General features: G+C 38.9%; 12 protein-coding genes across 12 annotated transcripts; 7 read left to right on the forward strand and 5 right to left on the reverse strand. All coding sequences in view use genetic code 12, as the record gives it.

Moving 5' to 3' along the window:
• Positions 1 to 329: 329 nt before the first annotated feature.
• Positions 330 to 3,053, reverse strand: CORT_0D04470 (Mnl1 transcription factor; the record flags this gene model as incomplete). The annotated part of the gene is made up of 1 exon (XM_003869373.1): positions 330 to 3,053. The coding sequence occupies one exon, from the start codon at positions 3,051 to 3,053 to the stop codon at positions 330 to 332; it is 2,724 nt and encodes a 907-aa protein (XP_003869422.1).
• Positions 3,054 to 4,031: 978 nt separating this feature from the next.
• Positions 4,032 to 6,038, reverse strand: CORT_0D04480 (hypothetical protein; the record flags this gene model as incomplete). Its single annotated transcript, XM_003869374.1, has 1 exon — positions 4,032 to 6,038. One exon carries the CDS (start codon positions 6,036 to 6,038, stop codon positions 4,032 to 4,034), a length of 2,007 nt encoding a protein of 668 aa, XP_003869423.1.
• Positions 6,039 to 6,660: 622 nt separating this feature from the next.
• Positions 6,661 to 7,185, forward strand: CORT_0D04490 (guanine nucleotide dissociation stimulator; the record flags this gene model as incomplete). Its single annotated transcript, XM_003869375.1, has 1 exon — positions 6,661 to 7,185. The coding sequence occupies one exon, from the start codon at positions 6,661 to 6,663 to the stop codon at positions 7,183 to 7,185; it is 525 nt and encodes a 174-aa protein (XP_003869424.1).
• A 366-nt stretch (positions 7,186 to 7,551) lies between these two features.
• CORT_0D04500 (hypothetical protein) lies at positions 7,552 to 8,160 on the forward strand (the record flags this gene model as incomplete). The annotated part of the gene is made up of 1 exon (XM_003869376.1): positions 7,552 to 8,160. One exon carries the CDS (start codon positions 7,552 to 7,554, stop codon positions 8,158 to 8,160), a length of 609 nt encoding a protein of 202 aa, XP_003869425.1.
• Positions 8,161 to 9,289: 1,129 nt separating this feature from the next.
• CORT_0D04510 (hypothetical protein) lies at positions 9,290 to 11,404 on the forward strand (the record flags this gene model as incomplete). The annotated part of the gene is made up of 1 exon (XM_003869377.1): positions 9,290 to 11,404. The coding sequence occupies one exon, from the start codon at positions 9,290 to 9,292 to the stop codon at positions 11,402 to 11,404; it is 2,115 nt and encodes a 704-aa protein (XP_003869426.1).
• A 338-nt stretch (positions 11,405 to 11,742) lies between these two features.
• Positions 11,743 to 13,857, forward strand: CORT_0D04520 (hypothetical protein; the record flags this gene model as incomplete). The annotated part of the gene is made up of 1 exon (XM_003869378.1): positions 11,743 to 13,857. One exon carries the CDS (start codon positions 11,743 to 11,745, stop codon positions 13,855 to 13,857), a length of 2,115 nt encoding a protein of 704 aa, XP_003869427.1.
• A 486-nt stretch (positions 13,858 to 14,343) lies between these two features.
• Positions 14,344 to 16,458, forward strand: CORT_0D04530 (hypothetical protein; the record flags this gene model as incomplete). Its single annotated transcript, XM_003869379.1, has 1 exon — positions 14,344 to 16,458. The coding sequence occupies one exon, from the start codon at positions 14,344 to 14,346 to the stop codon at positions 16,456 to 16,458; it is 2,115 nt and encodes a 704-aa protein (XP_003869428.1).
• A 115-nt stretch (positions 16,459 to 16,573) lies between these two features.
• Positions 16,574 to 17,869, reverse strand: CORT_0D04540 (Arf3p GTPase activating protein; the record flags this gene model as incomplete). Its single annotated transcript, XM_003869380.1, has 1 exon — positions 16,574 to 17,869. One exon carries the CDS (start codon positions 17,867 to 17,869, stop codon positions 16,574 to 16,576), a length of 1,296 nt encoding a protein of 431 aa, XP_003869429.1.
• Positions 17,870 to 18,091: 222 nt separating this feature from the next.
• Positions 18,092 to 18,961, reverse strand: CORT_0D04550 (hypothetical protein; the record flags this gene model as incomplete). The annotated part of the gene is made up of 1 exon (XM_003869381.1): positions 18,092 to 18,961. The coding sequence occupies one exon, from the start codon at positions 18,959 to 18,961 to the stop codon at positions 18,092 to 18,094; it is 870 nt and encodes a 289-aa protein (XP_003869430.1).
• A 141-nt stretch (positions 18,962 to 19,102) lies between these two features.
• On the forward strand, positions 19,103 to 19,612 carry CORT_0D04560 (3-hydroxyanthranilic acid dioxygenase; the record flags this gene model as incomplete). The annotated part of the gene is made up of 1 exon (XM_003869382.1): positions 19,103 to 19,612. The coding sequence occupies one exon, from the start codon at positions 19,103 to 19,105 to the stop codon at positions 19,610 to 19,612; it is 510 nt and encodes a 169-aa protein (XP_003869431.1).
• A 161-nt stretch (positions 19,613 to 19,773) lies between these two features.
• CORT_0D04570 (hypothetical protein) lies at positions 19,774 to 20,433 on the reverse strand (the record flags this gene model as incomplete). The annotated part of the gene is made up of 1 exon (XM_003869383.1): positions 19,774 to 20,433. One exon carries the CDS (start codon positions 20,431 to 20,433, stop codon positions 19,774 to 19,776), a length of 660 nt encoding a protein of 219 aa, XP_003869432.1.
• A 271-nt stretch (positions 20,434 to 20,704) lies between these two features.
• CORT_0D04580 (hypothetical protein) lies at positions 20,705 to 21,772 on the forward strand (the record flags this gene model as incomplete). Its single annotated transcript, XM_003869384.1, has 1 exon — positions 20,705 to 21,772. One exon carries the CDS (start codon positions 20,705 to 20,707, stop codon positions 21,770 to 21,772), a length of 1,068 nt encoding a protein of 355 aa, XP_003869433.1.
• Positions 21,773 to 22,702: the final 930 nt, after the last annotated feature.

Below are 22,702 nucleotides of genomic sequence, written 5' to 3' on the forward strand. Positions count from 1 at the left end.
TATTAGCTTAGTATAACAGAATTTCCAGAGGTGGTATGTTTCGGAAAAAAACAATTAGTTCATGTGGGTTTGGTAGTTTCAGTTTGCTTTTTATCTATTTTGTGTGTATTTCGTGTTCTTTTAATTCAACTGATTCATTTGATTTTAAATCTAATTTGTATACTTACAAATGAAGCAAATCGATTTTTGTGCAGTAAGTGCCTCTATCTACTAAACTACACCTTAAACCGCTCTTTCTGAACATTACACGTTCTCCTTGATTATTAATCAGAGAGTTTCATTTTACATTTGCATAGTCAAAAGTACATAAACCCTCCCTATAAAATCTCTCATATATCATCTCTATAAACACCAGTTTCAATATCTCCCTCTTCTTCCTCCTTAGCAACTCCATTATCATCTGCATTATGAATCTTTAAATGTTGTTGAAGATTATCTGACCGACTAAATTTCTTATTACATTTGGGACAATCAAACGGTTTTTCAAATGTATGCAACGATCGAAAATGTCGTTTCAAATGTTCGTGTCGTTTGAATCTTCTTGAACAATAATTACATAGATAAATCTTGGTCTCATCATTTAAATCAGCTTCTTTGTTTTCTTTTCTACCCCTAGTCCGATTTTTGGAATTTATAATTGATGTAGGGAAGATTTTGGTATCGGGTGGTAAATCCAATGATGCTAAATCAACTTCAACTTCAACTCCCTTGGAAATCATTGTTGCTACTGGTGTATCTAATGATGCAATTATTGGCTCTTCATCGGGTGGAATAATATCACGATCTTTGTCCTTTTCTTTATCCTTTTTGGTAATCTTTGATGATGACTTTTTATTGTTCTTCATCATGATCTTCGATCCTAATATACGTTTCGATGCAGTTGCTAATGAGGAAGTGGATGGCGGTGGTGGTGGTGGTGTAGATGTGGAGGTCACCGTTTGGTCATCATTCTCATTCAAAATCATGCTCTGGCCGGCAAGCGATGATGATGCATTGGAGGAATTGACACTAATATTGGTTGCGCTTGTATTATCAGCAAGTGAGTTGTTACTGCTTGCCCCTTTACCTATTTGATTGTTCTTACCAAAGAATAAGGATGACGTTGTGGGTGTGTTACTGGTGTTCATTTGCTGTTGTATTTGAGATTGATCTTCTTTGGACTTTTCACGTTTAGGTTTTCTATAATTCGACCCCATAGGTTTCCTTTTACCTACATTCTCAAACAATGCCGCATAATCAGGTTCAGCAACATTTTGCGAAGATTCGGAAGTTGTGTTTTCCAAATTGACTGGACCCCCAGTCATAAAAGATGGAGTTCCACTAGATGCCTGGCCCGAACCAATATTTGCAGTTTCCAAACTCTCACTTTCTTGTAACAAAGGCTCTTTTTCACCAATTTTTGGAATATCATCAATGTCATCTGGTTGCTTGGAAGACTTAAATCTCGTAAACAAGCTTCTCTTGGATGTCCTTTGTTTCTTTGGTTGTTCAAGCTCAGGTTCAAACTCGGAATTCATTGTCAAATTGGAGTTGTCTGCAGGTGTGGTTAAAAATTGATTCGATATTTCATCCATATTCACATCATCATTAGTATCCATCTTTTCGTCCGCATCGTCATTTATTTGATTTTGGCTCGAATTCAAACCCGAATTAGATTTAAATATTGACCGAATCAAATGCCTAGGCTGATTTGGTGCGGTACCACTATTCAAAACCGCTTGTGTTGAATTACCTGAAGGCGACCTTTGAGATTGACTTCTATCACCCATAAATGGAATCATATTGGAAATGGAATTGGTGAAACTGGTATATCTTGCATTACGTTGCTGTTGTTGTTGCGATTGCTGACTATCCAAGGAAGGACGACCAAATAAATCCAGAGAAGGCCTGTTCATCGACAGCGGCTGTTGGTCTATTGAGTTTCTTGTGAAAAATTGCTGTGCTGAAAAAAACGACGGCTGTGTTGAATGTAGAGAAGATATGGAATGCGTATTTGATGTGGTTGTTGTAATCGGTGACATCTCCTGAAAGGATGCTGAATTATTTTGAGCACCACCTTGTTGCTGATACTGATATTGATGCTGCGGAAGCTGCAGCTGTGGATGCAAATGCTGGTTGATAACATTGGCTGCGTAGTACGAGTCTATAGATCCATTTCTCAACCTCCCCATAAATTGTTGACTTTCATTGTCAATGAGGCTACGTCGATTGATAGCTTTAGCTGCGTCAAGATTGTTATTCCCCATGTACTTTATGTTTTGAACTGATGAAACTCTTGACGCGTCATCAAACGGGCTGACATTGAAATCGTTGGGCTGCGTGGGACTCTTCAAATGATTGCTATGATATCCAGCGTTGTTGCTATGGCTAATGATTGATGATCTATTGTCGTGGTGAGGTTGTAGGTTGCTACTAGTGATGATTGAGTTATTATCCGGACCTTGGTCGAAATAGAGATCCAGCTCAATAGTAAATGGCGGAGAATCATCTAGTTCCATATTATCGCCTTGCTGAGCAAATGCTCCTGGCATACTTCCTGCTCCAGCCTTTGAATTACCACTAATGTCATATTCATCTTGTTGGTGTTGTAATTGGTAATAAGATTGTTCTTGTTGTTGCGTTGGATTAGGCTCTCGATCCGATTGGAAAAACTGTGGGCCACTAGTATTGTTTGATAGTAGGCCCTCTTGTATCTGTGGCACTGATCGCTCTTGTTGTTGCTGAGGTTGCTGCTGCGATTTCAAAAGGAAATCGAAATTTATATCGTTTAACTGAAACTCTGTTAATGTCGTGTCACCTAGATTATCTTGCTGGAAACCATTGGCATTTAAATTAGCCGTAGGCTTTGAATGTTGTGAATACAACTGCGCATAGTCCTCATCCGTTTGACGGTGGTTTTGCGGAGCAAAAGTTTGATTTTGATTACTAGAGTCAGGTGTGATGACAAAATCTTCTGTAAAAGCAGCCTTCTGATTGCTATCAACATTGGCTTTTGTCGTAAAGTCATTGTAGAATTCAGACGCCAACTGGTCCATTTCCTGATTTAGATCCATAGCAGAGAAAGGCTTGTCTGAAAGGAAACGGTGTAAACTAGGAAAGCCGTAACTGAATGAACTGGACCGGTCTGCTTTTAGATGTGGTTAGAGCTCTGACTATCTGTTGATGTTACAAAGACAATGGAACTGTGATGGGATATGTTTGGTTGAAAATGGTAAATGGGCTTTGTCTTTATCTGTCGGTCTTCGTATTTCTATGACTTCTGTATAAATTACAATAGAATTGGTAATGAAGAAGAAAAAAAAAAAATATTAGAGTTATAAACATAAAATTATAATTACCACACCACACTTGAGTACACTACATAAACTAAACCACTCGTGTTACAAACTAAAAACTAACTTATCCAATCAACATACAGAGCTCATATATAACTAAACTTATAGCAGTTAGGCATAGTGAACACTACCACAATACACATATATTCACGTTCTTTTTTTGTAAAAATCCCTCCCTTGTAGAAACCTGCTATATGCGTCTTTTGTCACACGAATTCCACAAAAAGTAATTCTTGTTGTTTCAGAGAACAGGTCCTCCAATTGAGAAACATAGAGTAATCCTGGGGTGAGGCTATAAAAGTCTTGTGTTATCGCCGACTATCACCGTCTTCACCGCCTAGTATAAAAATAGAAAACTACTTCCCCCTAAACCCACAATAAGTCTCTTTGACTATGCTCACTTCCAGAATAGCCGGTACTTTTATTAATAGATGCACATGATTTACTTTATATGCAGTATCAGTAGATCATAAATACAGATCACTAAACAACGGGGTTTAAACATTTCTACTTGAATGTTTAACGATGAATTAATGTCGCACCCCCGTCACTGTAACGTCGGTATACATAATTGGAGCTATTACTTCCTCGTGGTAGAAATCCTTTCAAATTACAAAGAATAAATTGTCTTGTATCAATAACTTATAGTACATATAGATTACATAATCAATAACTTTTCTTTGCACAAAACATACTTTACTCCTTCGAGCCAGATGGTATTCTCTGTCTAAGATTTGTATATTCGTCGTTCACGTGCTCCACGTCGCCCTGGCTCCGATCTGCTTCTTCATTATGGGTAGCGTCTCCTTCATTATCGATTTGCAGCAGCAGCTCATAGTGAGTAATACCCGTTTCATCATCACCATTAGCAGTATCTGGATTCATAATTTTCAAAATTGATCTTCTTTTACTACTGACTAACACCTGCACGTCCATCTTATCATCAATTGACGTAAGTTCAGAGTTTGATTCATGGTGTGGTATTAAAACACCTTTGACGAGTTTATCGTCTTCTGCACCTTCATCATCAATCAATGCATTTCCCATTAAATGCTCCGTCTTGGTCAATCGCTTACTCTTGAGCTTAACTTGTTCATTCTTCATTACAGGGCTAGTTGGTGGAGTTTGAGAAAAACTGAATGATTTGCGTAAATTACGCACAGATTTATGCACAAATGGGTTATTTGGATCCAAACTAGGCCGTACATTTTTCACTTCTAACATCTCTTCGTCTCGTTGATGTTCTTCACTAGCACGACTACTTACTTCATCATCAACAGTCTGTAATGTTTCATTTGAAGCAAGATAACTATTCCTCAATCGACTTCTATCAAAATCTTGTCTCTTTTTCATCCAAGAATCAATTGATGCAGCACCACTCAATGTTGAATTTGAGTCATTATCATGTAGATATAGTGGTGATAGGTGATGATGGTTACCAGCCGTAAACGAAGCTGGTGGGTCAACGTAGTCAAACTTGTAATCAATTTCATTATAAGCCGAGTTTTCTTCTGGTGATTTTGATTTCTTGCGCTTGTATATATAAAAAAATACAAGAATCCCCGTAATCAATGACACAAAAAAAATCGGTAGTACTGTTCCTAAGATAATCTTTTCTTTATTGTTGGAGCTATTACTTGGGCGGGAATCACTTGTAGTTTCTAGTAGCTTGGTATTTTCCTTTACATTACTCACTGGTTCAAAAGTATCAACATCGTATAGATTGACCTGGTATCCTTGACTAACCATACGCTTATCCTTTAAATCTCTCGTGGAGTTGATAATCACCAATGTCGAAAATAAAGTTGCAGCACCCAATACTTCACCTAGTTGAAACCCTTCCGCTTCCGTTGCATTCCAGGTCCAGTCATTACTATTCATTTGCAATTTGGCATATTTTGGTGTGCTTTCCTCACTGCCAAGATCACCACCAATCATCAACACTTCATCAATGCGAAAGTTGTTAGAAACATTGTCGGAAGCTGTGAGTGGCTTGAATAGTGGAAGGGTTAAAGGGAAAGTTCTTGAGTTGATCGTAGTATCATCAACCTTGTTAACTTGCCTGAATGACCAGCCGGAACTAAAATCCCATGTCGCTAGCTGGTACATATTTAACCACCCGCTATTCAGTTCACCACCAATTATTAGTTGTGATTGAACATTTGGTGCAAGAATATTGGAGGCTCCATAAAACGGTTGTGGTTTAGTTGATGTGGTAATATTATTGACTTGGCCCGATGATACATTGACCGACACCAATCTGTTTGTCGATTCATTAGTTTGTCCACATAATCCACCATAGATGTATAACAAGTCTGAAGTATCGCTATTAGTTAAGACAGTCGAATATTGATAAAACGATGAGTCAGCTACTTTGTTAAAGTCCAACTCAATTTCATTGTCCCATGAATCGTCGTCAAACTTTACAATAGAAAAACTTCCATCGCCACATATATCACTGTCTTGACTCGATTCGCTTTTCTTTAACCCATATAATTCGTCATTTAAAATAAACAACGTCGAATTGTTTGGTGGTGGTGTCAATGCTGTCACTTGTTGATTATTTTGTAAATTGCTTTCATCAGTAAACAGTCCATTCAAGTCGAACCGTAGTTGGAGCAAGTCATTGTTTTTCAAATGTAGGTAGACAGTACCTTGGTTGTAAGAGTACAAACTGTTCCAGTTCTTATTAAGTCTTGACATGGGAAAAGATTGTTTGATGATTGAGTAGGCTAATGCAAGAGCGTCCTTTGTTTGGTGTTGTTAAAAAGGGTACCGAACGTTGAAGGACAAGGTGATACAATTTTTTACAGTAATTAAATTCTCGTAGATTTCACAATATTCACGTCCTTGTTGCCCCTTCTTGTGTTTTTTCATTCATCAATCAAAGGTCCTTTGGTGAATTTGAAATTTAATTGTGCAAGATTTTGGGAAACGAAGTCTTTTGTTTACCTTTTTCCCTATTAGGAAATATTGCAAATTGCATCGAATTGCAGCCATAGACTTTTAAAACAAAACTTATACATTCAAGTCTTCCCGAATAGTCAATAAGTCTAGAATGGTAATTTGTAACTCAAATGCAGTGAATATATTTGCTTGAGTTCTTTATTTCCTACTTCAAGGAGTGACATGCAAAGGTTCACAAACTTTAGTAATTCACAATTTTATGGCCACAGAGAGGTCACTTAAATATTAATCTCTCTTCATTCTAGGCCACTCCTTGTAGTCTTCGCAGATGGGTTCATTGCTGATGTTCCTTCTGGTAACTAAATTCTTCAAGTGGTTTTGATAAGATGAAAAACCAACCACAGAAAAATAAAATCCGATGTGGAACATTTTTCATAATTTACTAAGGACCATACACAAGATGCCCCTTAAATCTAGAGATGAAATAGAACCAGAAAAAATCACATCTTCAAAAACACAAATAGTACTCCGATGTCCATTTACCAATTGTAATGCACGTATAATCGCTTACTCGTCCGCCATACCATCATTTAATATCGAAAATGCACCAAATTGTGTGTATATAGAGTCATTTCAATTTGACAAGACAAATCCAAAACTAAGTTCATCGACGATCTCATTCTACCGTATTAGTGATGTATGGGATTTCGATAATATAGGTGTGAGCAAACCTTCGGAAATACTAGCAGAGCCGATAATAGTTGGTTCTCAAGTCCATGAGGAAGAGCATGAAAAAATCGACGTGGAGAGACTATTGATCTGTAGCGAATGTGATCGTGGTCCTTTAGGTTTTGCTGGGATTGTCTCTGGTGGTGACAAGGATCACCGAAACCTCAAATACTTTTTAAGCCAAGATAGTGTATTGTATGATGTGGAAAGCTAGTGTGATTGAGAGTACTTTTGTTAGAATTTTTGGCAGTTAGTTCTTTAAATCTATATTCAAGAGGACAGGCTTTTTATGGATAAGTGGTAATGCATTACATTGTACTTAGATTCAATTGACAAATTATTGTTGCGAAAAGAATAGATACATGCTTTAGACTCATCTCTTTGAAGAATGTGGTTTCCTATCAAAAAAGTAGCTCTAATAGTAGAATGGACGGTCTCTCTGTTAGCTTCTTGATAGCTCGTAATTACTTTCTATGTTGGTACTACCAAGAACCGAAATCTGATTCAGATCTTATTGGGTATTGCCAAATCAAATATTTTGCAACACATTTTCTTCAATTACAAAAATAAACACACCACCATGGCTCCCAACAGAACAGTGTCTCACGAGGAGAAGCTCAAGTTATTACATTCTTGGTTCCAATCCACCCATGCCTTTTACACCTTGAAGGAAATTGAGCAAAAAGCGAGCAAAGCATGCAAGATCCCTGGAATGCAAGTGAAAGAGTTAGTGTCAAATTTAGTAGACGAAGGGTTAATACAACAAGAGAAGAGTGGAACGACCAATTTGTATTGGTCTTTTACTTATACTGTTGTGATGAACAAAATTGACAGAGCCAAGTGTTTAAAGCATGATTTGGAGTCAAAAAAGAAACATCTTAATCAGTTGCAACAACAATTGGAAGAAGTGCGTGCTGAAAGAAGTGCTGAAGCAGTCCCTGAAAGGGTAGGTCGATTACAAGACTTGGATGCTTTGTATGCTGAGATTGACCAATTGACTGAACAGAATCAACAACTTCAACAGTATCAAGAACTCAAAAGGTTGAAAGCTGGTATTGAGTTTTTCACTGATCTGATCGAAACCATGCTCTCTTGGTTATCTGAAAAGTCTGGCATCCAGAAGTCACAGCTTAGAAAGGAGATGGGAATTCCTGAAGATTTAGATGATTATGCCTTAAAGCCGGAATGATATGCAGGAATCGGAGTTTAAATTTATGGTTAATTCGTTTAATACACAAAACGGAAGATCCAAACACCTCAACCTGGGCGTAGAAACTCCATGTTATTTTGGCCGCTAGTGACGTGTCATTTCATCTACTCAATAACCCGGGTACGAGCTAAATCATCTTATTATGTTAAATTTTAAATCCCACAAGCAAGCCCAGGAACTTTCGCAGACTTACACAAAATTGTCATTTATGTACGCTGTATTTATTATGTTTGTTGGGGCATATTCTGCTAAATCAATCAAACGATACCAGTTATGTCTACCCTCGTGTTCTAAATCCACTCTTTTATACATTATATGGTTAGTTTAAAAGTGTGCACCTAGGGCGGCCAATGTGTTTGAAATAAAGTCATACGATTTGTTAATCTCCGCCCAACAGACATTTGATAGATCAGTTTTGTGTCAATCTAGCACATGCAATTGAAAAGATAAAATTACTTCATTCTTGTATTCCTACTTGAGATACTTTTGCAGGCTTCCTTTTGAAGTTTCACAATCTTTTATTGTCATTCTGATGTTTTATTGACTTTGAAAGGAAATCAACTGATGTTCACGAACTTAAAAAATAATCTCCTGTCATACACCGTTTAAACTCCGTCCTACATTTAAAAAAATAAAATAGATTTATACATTGTATCTGCTGTTGAAAGCTTTTGCATGTGACAGAATGTAGCATTACTTATCACTTATGGCTACACCAATTTATAGAATTTAGTATGTAATCCACAAGGGGTAGTTTGTAGTCACTCCCGCATAACTGACTACATAATATCTCACATTTATATCCATCGTTTTCCAAAAATATTTATCCGATACTTATTTGAGGGTCTATTTATTGTGAAAATGTGGAGTGGGGGGGAATGTGAAAAAAAATAGAAAAATGCGGAAAATTAAAAATATATAAAATCACACCAACTGTCTCTTTTTGCTATCCGAAGAAAGGAATGAAGTGCGAAAAATAAACCAATAGATATATTTACCCCACGTTTTACTTAACCAAATTTCAAATTGTCTTTCACCAATTGGCAAGATATACCCTGCTTTTTATTCATACACACATAATAACTGATATTTAACCCCTACCATCATCATGGCTTCGTTTTTACCAGATATCGCAGAGCCAAAGCATGCTGAAATGTTTGCAGCTCTCTCAGATGGTATTCTTCATGATACACCTCCTGCTTTGATTAAAGAAATTGTTGGTGACCATTTGACACAAGAAGAAATTGAAGAATATGCCAAAACATTCAACAGACCCTCACAAATTCCTGAGTTCAAGGAGAGAGTTTTGTTTGCCGTGAATAACAACACCACAGAAGCATCACGTTTGTTCATCATTTTGATGACCATCTTGGATTCGAGAATTCTTGCCCCAACGTTGACCAACTCAATGACTTTAGTCAAGGACATGAGTTTGAAAGAACGTGAGCAATTGATGGCATCTTGGCGTGACTCCCCTATACCAGCTAAAAGAAGATTATTTAGAATGGTACATGCGCTTACTTTGAACACAATGGCAGTATTGGGTAACGAATTGCACTACAAGGCTATCCACTACCCTGGAAAGTATAAAAAAGAGAAGCCATACGAAGGTTACCAGGCTGATCCGTTTAGATATGACATGTTGCCAAAACCGGAATTCGAAGACGCAGAATTGTACTTGACAGATATCGATGTTGTCATAATTGGATCCGGTGCTGGTGCTGGTGTTGTTGCACACACGTTGGCCAATGATGGTTACAAAAGTTTGATTTTGGAGAAAGGAAAATACTTTTCCCCATCAGAGTATACTTTTACTGATAAAGATGGTCTCGAGCAACTTTACCAAGGTCATGGATTGCTTACATCAACAAGTCAAGAAATCTTTATCTTAGCGGGATCTACATTTGGAGGAGGTACCACTGTTAACTGGTCTGCATGTTTAAAGACTCCTTTTAAGGTTAGAAAAGAATGGTATGATGATTACGGATTGGACTTTGCTGCAACTGATTCGTACGACAAATGTCAAGAATACGTTTGGAAACAAATGGGCGCTTCAACTGAAGGAATTAAACACTCTTTGGCCAATGAAGTTCTCGTTGAAGGTGGTCAAAAGTTGGGCTACGCTAGTAAAGCAATTGAGCAAAATTCAGGTGGTCATCATGGTCATCCATGTGGTTTCTGCCATTTGGGTTGCAAACATGGTATCAAACAAGGATCTTCCGTCAATTGGTTTCGTGCAGCTGCTGCAAATGGTTCCAAATTCATGGACCAGGTAAGAGTGCTCCAAATCTTGCACAAAAATGGAGTTGCAACGGGTCTCTTATGTCAAGATGAAGTTACTGGAAGAAAATTCAAGATTACCGGTCCAAAGAGATTTGTTGTTTCTGGTGGTTCATTGAATACGCCCGTGGTTTTGCAAAACTCCGGTTTCAAAAACAAACACATTGGTAAAAACTTGACATTGCACCCAGTCACTACTGTCTTTGGTGACTTTGGTCCAGAGGTGGAGGCTGATCATTTTGATAACTCAATCATGACCTCTGTCTGCACTCAGGTGGATGACTTGGACGGAAAAGCACATGGTGCTAAGATTGAAACAATTTTAAACACACCATTTATTCAAGCTGCTCTTTTACCATGGAGAGGAAGCGATGAAGCAAGAAAAGATCTATTGCGTTACAACCACATGTGCGCAATGTTGTTGATCACTCGTGATACTTCCACTGGTTCAGTTACTTGCGATCCAAACAGACCTGAAGCATTATACATTGATTACAATGTGAGCAAGTACGATAGAAATGCCCTTTTGCAAGCCTTCCTCGTCACTTCAGACATTTTGTACATTGAGGGTGCAGTAAGGATTTTGAGTCCTCAACCATGGGTTCCAATCTTTGAGTCGAAGATACCAAAAGATAAGCGATCCATCACTGATAAAGATTATGTCGAATGGAGACAAAAGGTTGCAAAAATTCCATTTGATAACTACGGAACTCCATACGGGTCAGCTCATCAAATGTCCAGTTGCAGAATGTCTGGTAAAGGTCCAAAATATGGTGCCTGTGATACGAAAGGTAAGCTTTTTGAAGCTTCCAACATTTACATCGCAGATGCTAGTTGTATGCCAACAGCCTCCGGTGCTAATCCAATGATATCTACAATGACCATAGCTAGACATGTCGCACTTGGATTGTGTAACGACTTGAAGACAAAGGCTAAGTTATAGGCGTACTAGATATTCTATTAAGTATATTTTTAATGACACATTCGCGGAGACTACTCATTTCGTTTCTGTAGAAGTTGTAGGCAAATCCGTTGTCTGGGCTCTTATTCACAAAGTTAGTCTTAAATCCGCAAGTGGAAATTGACGCTATCACCGAAAAATTAATTGATTTGTGGAGTAAATTTCTTATCACATGCGGAGTTATAGACAATGTCAGATGTCGATGAATAAAAAGAATTTCATCTCCACCATGTCGTCGAGATGTTTATATAAAACTTGGTTGGCTCCACGTTTCATTTGGCTCAAAGGCATTTACCACTTCTTCACAAAGTACAAACACTATGGCTTCAACGGTGCCACCACTTGCAGAGCCTAGACATATTGAGGTATTTGCAGCCCTTTCAGATGGGGTGATCCATGACACACCCATTGACATCATCAAGGAAGTAGTTGGTGATTCTCTAACTGATGAGGAGATTGAGGAATATGCCAAGACCTTCAATAGACCCTCGCAAATCACTGGGTTCAAGGAACGGCTCTTGACTACAATAAACAGCAATACCACTGCTGCAACAGGTAAATTCATAACCTTGATGAACATTTTGGACTCGAGAACATTTGCTCCACTTTTTACAAACTCGTTGATCTTGATCAGAGATATGACTTTAGACCAGCGTGAACAATTGTTGAAATCTTTCAGAGATTCTCCAATATTTGTAAAAAGAGTATTATTCAAATCTGTGCTTACATTGACAATCAACACATTATTAGTCTTGGGAAACGAATTACACTACAAGGCTATCCGCTACCCTGGAAGAGAGTTGCGTGAAGAAGCATATGAAGGCTTTAAAGCTGACCCATTTAGGTATGATATGTTATCTAAGCCAGAATTTGATAATGCAAACTTACACTTGACAGACATTGATGTTGTTATAATTGGATCCGGTGCTGGTGCTGGGGTAGTTGCGCATACTTTGGCCAACGACGGTTACAAGAGCTTGGTGTTGGAGAAAGGAAAATACTACGCACGTTCCAACTTTAACTTCAATGATAAGGAAGGTATAGACTCTCTCTATCAGAATAGAGGAATCTTGACGTCAACAAACCTGCAAATCTTATTGCTAGCTGGTTCTAACTTTGGAGGAGGTACCACCGTGAATTGGTCTGCCAGTCTTAAGACACCTTTTAAAGTAAGAAAAGAATGGTATGATGACTACGGGTTGAATTTTGCTGCAACTGGCTCGTACGACGAGTGTCTAGGATATATTTGGAAACAGATGGGTGTTTCAACGGAAGGAATCAAGCACTCCTATGCCAATCAAGTGTTAATGGATGGTTGTAAAGCATTGGACTACCCCGTAAAAGAAATCGACCAAAACTCTGGTGGCCATCCTGCTCATTCATGTGGATTTTGTTACTTGGGTTGCAAACATGGTATCAAACAAGGATCTTCCGTCAATTGGTTTCGTGCAGCTGCTGCAAATGGATCTAAGTTTATGGACCAGGTTAGGGTGGTCAAAATTTTACATAAGAATGGTGTTGCAAGTGGTCTTTTGTGTCAAGATACGGTTACTGGAAGAAAGTTCAAGATTACTGGTCCCAAGAAGTTTGTTGTTGCTGGTGGATCATTGAATACGCCTATTGTTTTGCAAAATTCCGGCTTCAAAAATAAAAACATTGGAAAGAATTTGAAGTTACATCCTGGTGTTTCAGTGCTTGGTGATTTTGGTCGCGATGTTCAAGCAGATCATTGTAAAAATTCAATTATGACCGTAGTGTGCACCAAAGTTGACGATTTGGATGGAAAAGCACATGGTTGTAAAATTGAAACACTTTTAAATGCACCATTTTTTCAAGCTGCCGCTTTGCCATGGAAAGATAGCAAGCAAATTCAACAGGACTTATTAAGACACAATCAATTATGTGCTATGGCTTTAATTTGTCGTGATACCTCCAGTGGCTCAGTTTATGGTGATCCACAAAGACCAGATGCTTTGTATGTTGATTATAGTATTAACAAATTCGACAAGAACATTCTTTTGCAAGCAATACTTGTCACAGCAGACATTTTATATGTTGAAGGTGCAGAAAGAATTTTGAGTCCTCAAGCATGGGTTCCTATTTTTGAGACGAAGAAACTGAAGAGAAATAGATCTATTAAAGACAAGGACTTTGTCGAATGGAAAGAGAAGGTTGCTAAATTACCAATCGACAACCATGCTACTGCACTTGCTTCAGCTCATCAAATGTCCAGTTGCAGAATGTCTGGTAAAGGTCCAAAATATGGTGCCTGTGATACGAAAGGTAAGCTTTTTGAAGCTTCCAACATTTACATCGCAGATGCTAGTTGTATGCCAACAGCTTCTGGTGTCAATCCCATGGTGACCACGATGAGTTTAGCAAGACATGTTGGACTTTGTTTGTGCAATGATTTGAAAGAAAAAGCTAGGTTTTAGTGAGTATCTGATTTGTAGTTGCTATCGTTTGTGTACCTCTATATATTTACAAGCTTTTTTAGATGATGATAAGGTTTGAATATGCTAGTAAGGCATACAATCGCTTCATTTTAAGAAAAAATAGTGACATGTGGCCGTATAACAAAATCCCAAAACAATGTATATTCTGAATATACGGCTTTCTCCATGCATTCGCCCCCGTGTTATCGCTGTATTGTAAGGACCTAAAGTCCGTTTCTAATAATAGAAAGATCTAATCTATGGAAAGCGGCAAAATAGTACTTTGTGTTACTTTTCTATTGTTTTTTGCAAAATTGAGGAGATCTGGAAAGGAAGGCTCAGGGAACAGAACAATAGCATCTAGGACAGAACTTTTAGGGGTTAAAAGGATTAAATGCTCTCACTATGTCCTTCCTGGAAGCTTGTAGGAAATTCTAACCTTGTTTGCTCCGTCAATCATTAATTGTGATTTCACATCTACTAATCATGTCTTCGTTTCTATTAGATACTGCCGAACCTAAGCATGTTGAAGTCTTTGCAGCCCTTTCAGATGGGATCATTCACGAAGCTCCCTTTAATCTTGTTAAGGATGTCGTTGGTAATGACTTAACAGACGAGGAAATTGTTGAATATATCACAACCTTTAATAGACCATCACAAATACCCGGCTTCAAAGAAAGAATATTGTCTACAATTAATAGGGGTACTATTGATTCTATTCGCATGTTTGTTGTACTAATGCTGATCTTAAATTCGAGGGTGCTTGCTCCAATGTTGACCAACTCGTTCACGTTAGTCATGGATATGACATTGAAGGAGCGCGAGGCATTGTTAGCAGCTTGGCGTGATTCCCCCATATCTGTAAAGCGTCAATTATTCAGAACCATCCTGTCAGCAACCCTTAATGTAATGATCGTTTTAGGAAATGAATTGCATTACAAGGCTATTCATTATCCTGGAAGAGAATTGAAAGAATCGGCTTATCAGGGTTTCGAGCTAGACCCATTTCGATATGATATGATGTCAAAGCCTGAATTTGATGATACAGAATTATACTTACCCGACATTGATGTTGCAATCATCGGGTCTGGTGCTGGTTCTGGGGTAGTAGCCCACACATTGGCAAATGATGGTTACAAAAGTTTGATTTTAGAGAAAGGAAAGTATTATTCACCATCAGAGTTCAACTTCAATGATAGGGAAGGAGTGGACTCTCTCTATCAAAACAAAGGGGTCTTGTCTTCTAAGAACCTGCAAATTGTCGTATTGGCGGGATCAAATTTTGGAGGAGGTACTACCGTCAACTGGCTAGCTTGTTTCAAAACGCCATTCAAAGTCAGAAAAGAGTGGTATGAGGAATATGGTCTAGATTTCGCAGCAACTGAGTCTTATGATAAGTGTCAAGATTATGTGTGGAAACAAATCGGCGCATCCACGAAAGGGATCAAGCATTCGTTATCCAATAAAGTCCTCATTGAAGGTGGCACTAAGTTAGGTTATGTATGTAAGGCGGTCGATCAGAATACTGGAGGTCATCCATCACATTCATGTGGGTTTTGCTACTTGGGTTGTAAGTATGGCATTAAACAAGGTTCGGCTGTCAATTGGTTCAGAGCTGCTGCTGCTACAGGTTCGAAGTTCATGGATCAGGTAAGAGTGCTCGAAATTTTGCACACTAATGGAGTCGCCACTGGTCTCTTGTGTCAAGATGAGGTTACAGGGACTCGGTTTAAAGTTACAGGTCCAAAGAAATTTGTTGTTTCTGGGGGTTCTTTAAACACTCCTCTGGTTTTGCGTAACTCCGGCTTCAAAAACAAACATATCGGTCAGAATTTAAAGCTACATCCTGCCACGGTCCTATTTGGTGACTTTGGACCTAAGGTTCAAGCTGACCATTTTGATAACTCAATAATGACTGCAGTGTGCACTCAGGCTGAAGATTTGGATGGCAAAGCCCATGGTGCAAAAATTGAAACACTTTTGGCCACTCCATTCCTACATGCTGCACTCTTTCCATGGAGAGGTAGTGATGATATAAGACAAGAGATTTTGCGTTGCAACCACATGTGCTCCATGTTATTGCTTACAAGAGATACTTCTGCCGGTTCTGTTGGAGCAGATCCAAGTAGACCAGATGCGATATCGATTGATTACAGTATCAACAAGTTTGACAAAAACGCACTTTTGCAAGCCCTTCTCCTCGCCGCTGATATATTATATATTGAGGGAGCCGAAAGAATCTTGAGTCCACAGCCATGGGTTCCTATTTTCAAGTCAACGAAATCCAAAGACAGGAGGTCCATCACTGATAAGGATTATGTTGAATGGAGAGAAACGGTTGCGAAAATCCCTCTTGATGATTTTGGTACGCCTTATGGTACAGCCCACCAGATGTCAACTTGTAGAATGTCGGGCAAGGGACCAAATTACGGCGCTTGTGACGCCAATGGTAAGTTATTCGAAGCATCAAACATTTACATTGCAGACGCCAGTTGTATGCCCACAGCGTCTGGAGTCAACCCAATGGTCACAACCTTGACCTTGGCTAGACACGTTTCACTTGGCTTGTGTAATGACTTGAAGGCAAAGGTTAAATTGTAGAATCAGATTGTGTTTACTTAGAGATAAATATATAGCTTCAGAAGTACAGAAAAGTTTAATTCTCAATTACTATACATGTAAGGGTTCCTCGAATATGCACTCTAGACGGCCCTACTCAACGAAACCCTTGTTGGTTGTAAAATCCAGTTTGTTGCGGTTGCCCGTACCCAGTGAATTGAGGCTGAGGGGTCTGACCGAAACCAGTAAACTGTTGCTGTTGCTGTTGCTGTTGTTGAGGTTGTTGGGGTTGCTGTATATATCCAAAACCGGTTTGACTCAACCCTGTCTGCGTAGGTTGTGCAAGACCATTTTGTTGCGGAAAGTACAGTTGTGTTTGTTGTGCGCCTTGGGACTGAGGAGACACGGTCGTTGGTTGATTATACAAAGACATGATACTTTGTTTATTGGTTTGTTGGGCCACTAGTTGTGGGTTTGTCATACTCATCAATTGTTGTTGGTGTTGAGGGTTATTTGGATCCAAATACTCTTGCCCATTGGAGTCAACATATGACACTTGACCTGTGACGGGATCAGTATATTGATATATTTGAGGAGCTGTTTGTGCCCCTGTTGGCATTGATGACACAGTCGTTGATCCAGCCGTAGATCCAGGATTACTCCACCAGTCAGAATTAGAAGACACAGGACCTGTTGGTGTCGTTGATTGTGCTTGTGTGGTGGATGGACGTGGTCTGCTTGGTAATCCTGGTGCGATCTCTTCCTTTCCTGGATTGATTTTAGCATCTTGTTTGTATATATCTATGGCCAACTCAACGTCGCCGTTTGCTAATAATAAACTCTCCAACGCTGCATCTTTGTCTTGATATCCAAAATTACGCATTTGATTTTGTTGCAATTGATACTGGCTATATTCATATGTTGTCAATTTTCGATGTGTCAACTTAGGTAATTGTTGTATACTTCTTGTACTGTTTGATCTCAGCCTTGCCGAGTGTCGAGAATGACTATCGTCGTTGCTGTATTTACTCATTTTGTCGTCATCGAACTCGGATGGGTCAACATCATCGTCACGGAATTTTCCCAATATATATTTGTCTCTAATATATTGTTCGACTGCGGCTACATCATCATCACCATCAAAGGGGAAAGGAATTCTCTTGGGATTCCATCTTTTCTTGGCTCGAGCGTTGCCCACTCTACGCAAATTATCCACTTGTTGTTCCGACCATTTATCCAAAGTTAAAGATTTAACTTTTGATATTTTATAGTTTGGTGGGCCAAGAATACGTCTGTGAGCCGAAGCACACCTTCCACAAAGAAATATTCCCAAGTTGTATGACGCCCATGTTGGATATTCTGCACCACACTCACCACACCTGTTGTCGTTACCTCTACTATTGACCACATCTAACAACTGCTTCTCTATGTTCTTTTGATGTCTTTTTGACATTTTTGTGGTGAGCTATAAGAGTAATGCGTGGTTGGTACGTGTTGGCTTTAATTTGATACTTTGTTGTTCAATGTGAAAGGGAAAGGTTCGATTTTCTCAATGGAACAAAATTTAAAATCTGGCAAGTTCGGTAATTGGATTTTACTACAAAAGCGGAAATAATGAAGCCTAAAGCATTTTACACATCAATTCTTTACCTCTTCTAAAGTTGCAAATACGTGTCTATACAAGGGCAAGTGAGGTTGATGTCATTTCATACATATTTCGTATAGTCAACTCATCAACAACAACTTGTATATCTTTTGTGAATTGACTGACGTCAATGGTGCCAACTTGTTGATTGAGTTTGTCAATCTCCTCAATAGATAAGATGCTTTTAGTAACGTATCCCGTGGCAATTGATACATGCATCGGATCATTTAATAAGTGAGGAAATTGCAATTGTCCATCAAATTCTTTTGCTGTTTTTTTGCAACACTCTACCAAATCGGAAAAGTATCTTAAAGTATCGGGAGTTTGTCTTATTCGTAGTATGCAAAATAATGAGTCTTTTAACGGGCTTTTAGCGATAGCCATATGTTCCTCTAAATGTAAACTAATCGATGGTTTGGAGTTGTTGAGAATCTTCGAGAGGGGGGAATGATGATCACTCCGGCTATTGATCAAGTCTCCCGGGGGTTTTATCCTACCCACTCTCTCACTCATTCGTCTAATAAATTGTTGTTCCAACTCCTCTTTCACATGCAAGGTGGGGAAAATTGTGATATGGTGCTTTTCTACTCGAAAAGGGTCCTTGTTAGGTACAATAAATTTGTGGTTCTGTGACAAAGCCGGAGTTTGTGACACGACATGGTTCACTGCCTTTTCAAGTTGCGATAATGCTGCTAGTAATGGTGTCCACGGTATAGATATAAACATGGCTGATACTTTGGATGCTGAGTGCATGTTTTGGTATTGTTGCAGAAATATTTGTATCGGCGGGGGTGCGGGTGGTGACAAATACCCTCCTTCGGTTGTATTCAGTGAGTCGGTATTTCCAGGCTCTTCTTTCGGACTGTCCGAATCAGATGTGTAGTCTTGAATTAGATCCATCGCACCAGAAAGTTAGACTGGTAGCAGTTGATAAATTCTTTGTGCTTCCTCCATATCGGTTGACTGATTCTCGCAATTCTAGATTTTTCAGAATGACTAACTAGGTACTATCCCCCAAGATCCAATACACACCACAGTTCAATGTTACCGCCTCCAATCAACATTCATAAATGGGTAGAAGAAAATGAGGATAAGTTGAGGCCACCAGTGAACAATTTTTGTTTACACAGAGGTGGCTTTACCGTGATGATAGTTGGTGGTCCCAATGAAAGAAGCGATTATCATATTAATCAAACTCCGGAGTACTTTTATCAATACAAAGGTACTATGTGCTTAAAAGTTGTTGACGACGGAAAGTTTAGAGATATTTTCATCAATGAGGGAGACTCTTTTTTGTTGCCACCAAACATTCCCCATAATCCATGTCGTTACAAAGACACGATAGGTATAGTTGTTGAACAAGATCGTCCAGAGGGTGTTAATGATGCAATTAGATGGTACTGTAGTAATTGTGAAGATATCGTTTACCATACAGATTTCTACTTGACTGATTTGGGAACGCAAATTAAAGAAGCTATCATTGCATTTGACTCAAACTTGGATGTCAAAACTTGCAAAAATTGCGGGCATATAAACTCGTCCAAAAGATAGTGGGGCAATTTTGTACAAGTCGGTAATGCCGCTGGTGCTATACCATTCAGAGCCTTTCACCTCTGTATAACCCTTCGTTGCTTTCTTTACAGTAAGAATTACAAATTTCTATGTCTATTTTAATCTAATCTAGTTGTAAAATGTCTAATAGGCAGCGATAGCTATGCTAATTTCTCCTTTAAATACAACTTTTCACCTTTGTCAAACACCCAGTCAACAACATGTTCAACAGGTTCATCGAAAACATAAGGCAACAATGGAACAATTCCCAAACCTATTGCAACGGGACCATATGTTTTCAATGCTTTGTTACCCGAGTTTTTGAAAATGTAAGATGAATAACGCACGGCACTGTGAATAGTAAACGCAGGCAAACCCATAGAAGCGACGCTCTGGAATATACCTCTTTTCAAGGCACTCAACCTCCAATCAGTGTCAACTAAGCTATGGGTTTGCTTGAACGTTTCAGCAGCAATTGCATCTGGTTGCGGCTGTTGATCCCAAGGTTTTAATCCTGGAGTGTATCTTCCTTCACTTTTCATCTTTGTTATCCAAGATGCATATGAAACATCACCGATAATATAGAGCCAAGATACTGCATACCCAGCCTTGACCAAATATGGATGTGCTACTGGTCTGAATGATTCCCCAATATCTGATGTGTAAGCTACATATCTGTGAGAAGCTAACAAGATAGTTCTAAATCTATTGGCGTAGGCAGCGTATCTCAACCCTGATTCTTGATCGGTCACTGATTGATCATCTACTGACCCCTTCACTTTTTGAACAGTGCTGTTGATATCTGAGCCTACTGATGGCATGATTATTGATAGGTGGCAATTAGTTCAATGTAGTTGTTGCGAGGAGTGTGAAATTTTGGCCGCAGTGAATTAGATTGTTAACCCCGACAAAATTTTTGTCATCTTCAATATCAGTCAATGAGGAAACTACATTTGGGCAATGTCAGAACAATAGTGCGGGTATGTAGATATGTAAGAGTTGGTGAAACCGTCTCTAAAGGTATCAAGAGTTGCCAATAAGAGATACCCGGTCAACGTGTACCACTTATCTCCGGCCCATTCAATTTTCGAGATGCACAGGTTGCGGAGATGTAGTAAAAGTAGATTCGAGATCTCTGTGGACCAAATTAGAGTAAAGCCCTCTGGTTCTTTAACTCTTTTTCTTTTCAGTGTTGAAAACTCGGTGTTTCTGAATGAATTCAGGCGTAAAATAGAGAAAGCGCAACGAACAAAAATCAAAGCTACTCCCAAGTCAACTACATTGACACCACAACGAGAGAACTACAAAATGAGACTCGAGCTAGTTATAAGGTTCACCAACGCTCTAACATCTACTGAACAGATTCCTGATCTAACATTACCAATTAGTATAAACTTTGATAAAGACGATGTCAACAAATTGATCAATATAACATGGTTGAAAGCGTCCATTAGGAGCAAATTGCCACAATGTTCAACCAAGCGTTTGAAATTGATTTACAATGGGCGTGTATTAAATGAGAAAACAGACTTTTCTAAGGAGGTCTTGAGACCACGGTTGGCAACTTTGTCCGACAATGACTCAATATACATTCATTGCGTTGTGAGTGAGGAATTAACCAGACAACAACTCGAGGATGAGAATAAGCTAGACAACAGGCCCCAGGAAGTTACAACCACGCCCAATGTGATTGGTTTTGATCGTTTGTTGCAACAAGGGTTTTCAAGGGAGGATGTCAGTGATTTAAGACGACAATTTTATCAAATATATGGACAGGGTTCTGCTGGCACTAGCAGTGAAATAGCTGATTTAGAAGAAGATGAGACTAGACAACGGAATTTAAGACAATTGGAAGAAAGGTGGATTGAGTCGACATCAAACAATGACGCAACAGAACAAGGAGGTATAGCTGGCAATACCGCAACCGCAGGGCCTGAAACTGGAGACCAAGTACCACCTCAGACACCATTGGATGCCGACGAGACAAGAATCAATGAGGACTTGTTACTTGGATTCTGTCTTGGTGTGTTTCTCGGTGTTATTTCGGTAGTGTTTCTTTTAGTCGACGACACAGTCTTCAACAAGAGGCAAAAGATGGCAATAATAGCAGGTCTAGCCATCAACTTTTCGTTGGCATTAGTAAGAGGTTTATGGTTGTAAGAGTACTACATATGTTTAATCAAATAAATGTTTGATCTACCAGCCCTCACTGAATTCGTTTCATACAATTTCAATGAAAGGGCGTTAAGATGATCGTTTGTGTAAAATTTTAATCTCGCCAGAAGCTTGACGCTCGCCAACTCGTAAGGATATAAAAGAACAGACAAGCAACACGGTTAAAGCTTTGGCTGCCGCACAAAGAAGAAGAAGAAGAAGAGGAAAAGTGTTCTGAAAGATATTTTTTTATGCGATGGTGAAAAATTTATACAGAAAGGGAAGAGATTGATGCGAGAAGACACAAAAACACGGTGAAGCCAAGGCACCTTCGAGAACAGCATCGCCCATGAGGGGAGACTTGGCATCCGCCGAAACTAGGGTGGCCCTTTTGAGTCTATCGTAGTCATCAAGAAGCAATCAATTTAGAAAGTGACGACTAAATTTGTCACTCGGTCACGTGATAAGTTGAAGTGGGGTTAAAGTCATTCAAATTCAGTCGAATAAAGGTCATAAAGAGATCTCAGGTTAAACATGTCAATGTTGAGACCTAAAAGAATTGACGCGGTAATAACATAATTAGCCCCATTCCAAGAAATGATCAAAAATGCTAGTACACGGAATAATTAGGAACTACACCCCGCTTCTTAATGCAGATGGTTTTATTAGCTTCAATATATTTTCTGTCTCATAATTTGTCGGCTGACTGATTCCTTTTTCTTCACCACAAATTTAGTAAGTTAAATTTATCAACTGAAAATTTAAATTATAACCTCTCACCCACCACCCACTTTTCTCTGTTTATCTTCTGAATTGAAAAAAACTATTCCTAGTTTTACTTTGGTGATATTATATTGACTTTTCGCTACATTGTTAAGATTACGAACCCAATTGAGCCTTAAGCTGCTGTTTTAACCATCAATCGAAACGTCAACT

The sequence above is a fragment of the Candida orthopsilosis genome (genome assembly GCF_000315875.1).
Source record: "Candida orthopsilosis Co 90-125, chromosome 4 draft sequence".
In the NCBI taxonomy this organism is placed as follows: domain Eukaryota; kingdom Fungi; phylum Ascomycota; class Pichiomycetes; order Serinales; family Debaryomycetaceae; genus Lodderomyces; species Lodderomyces orthopsilosis.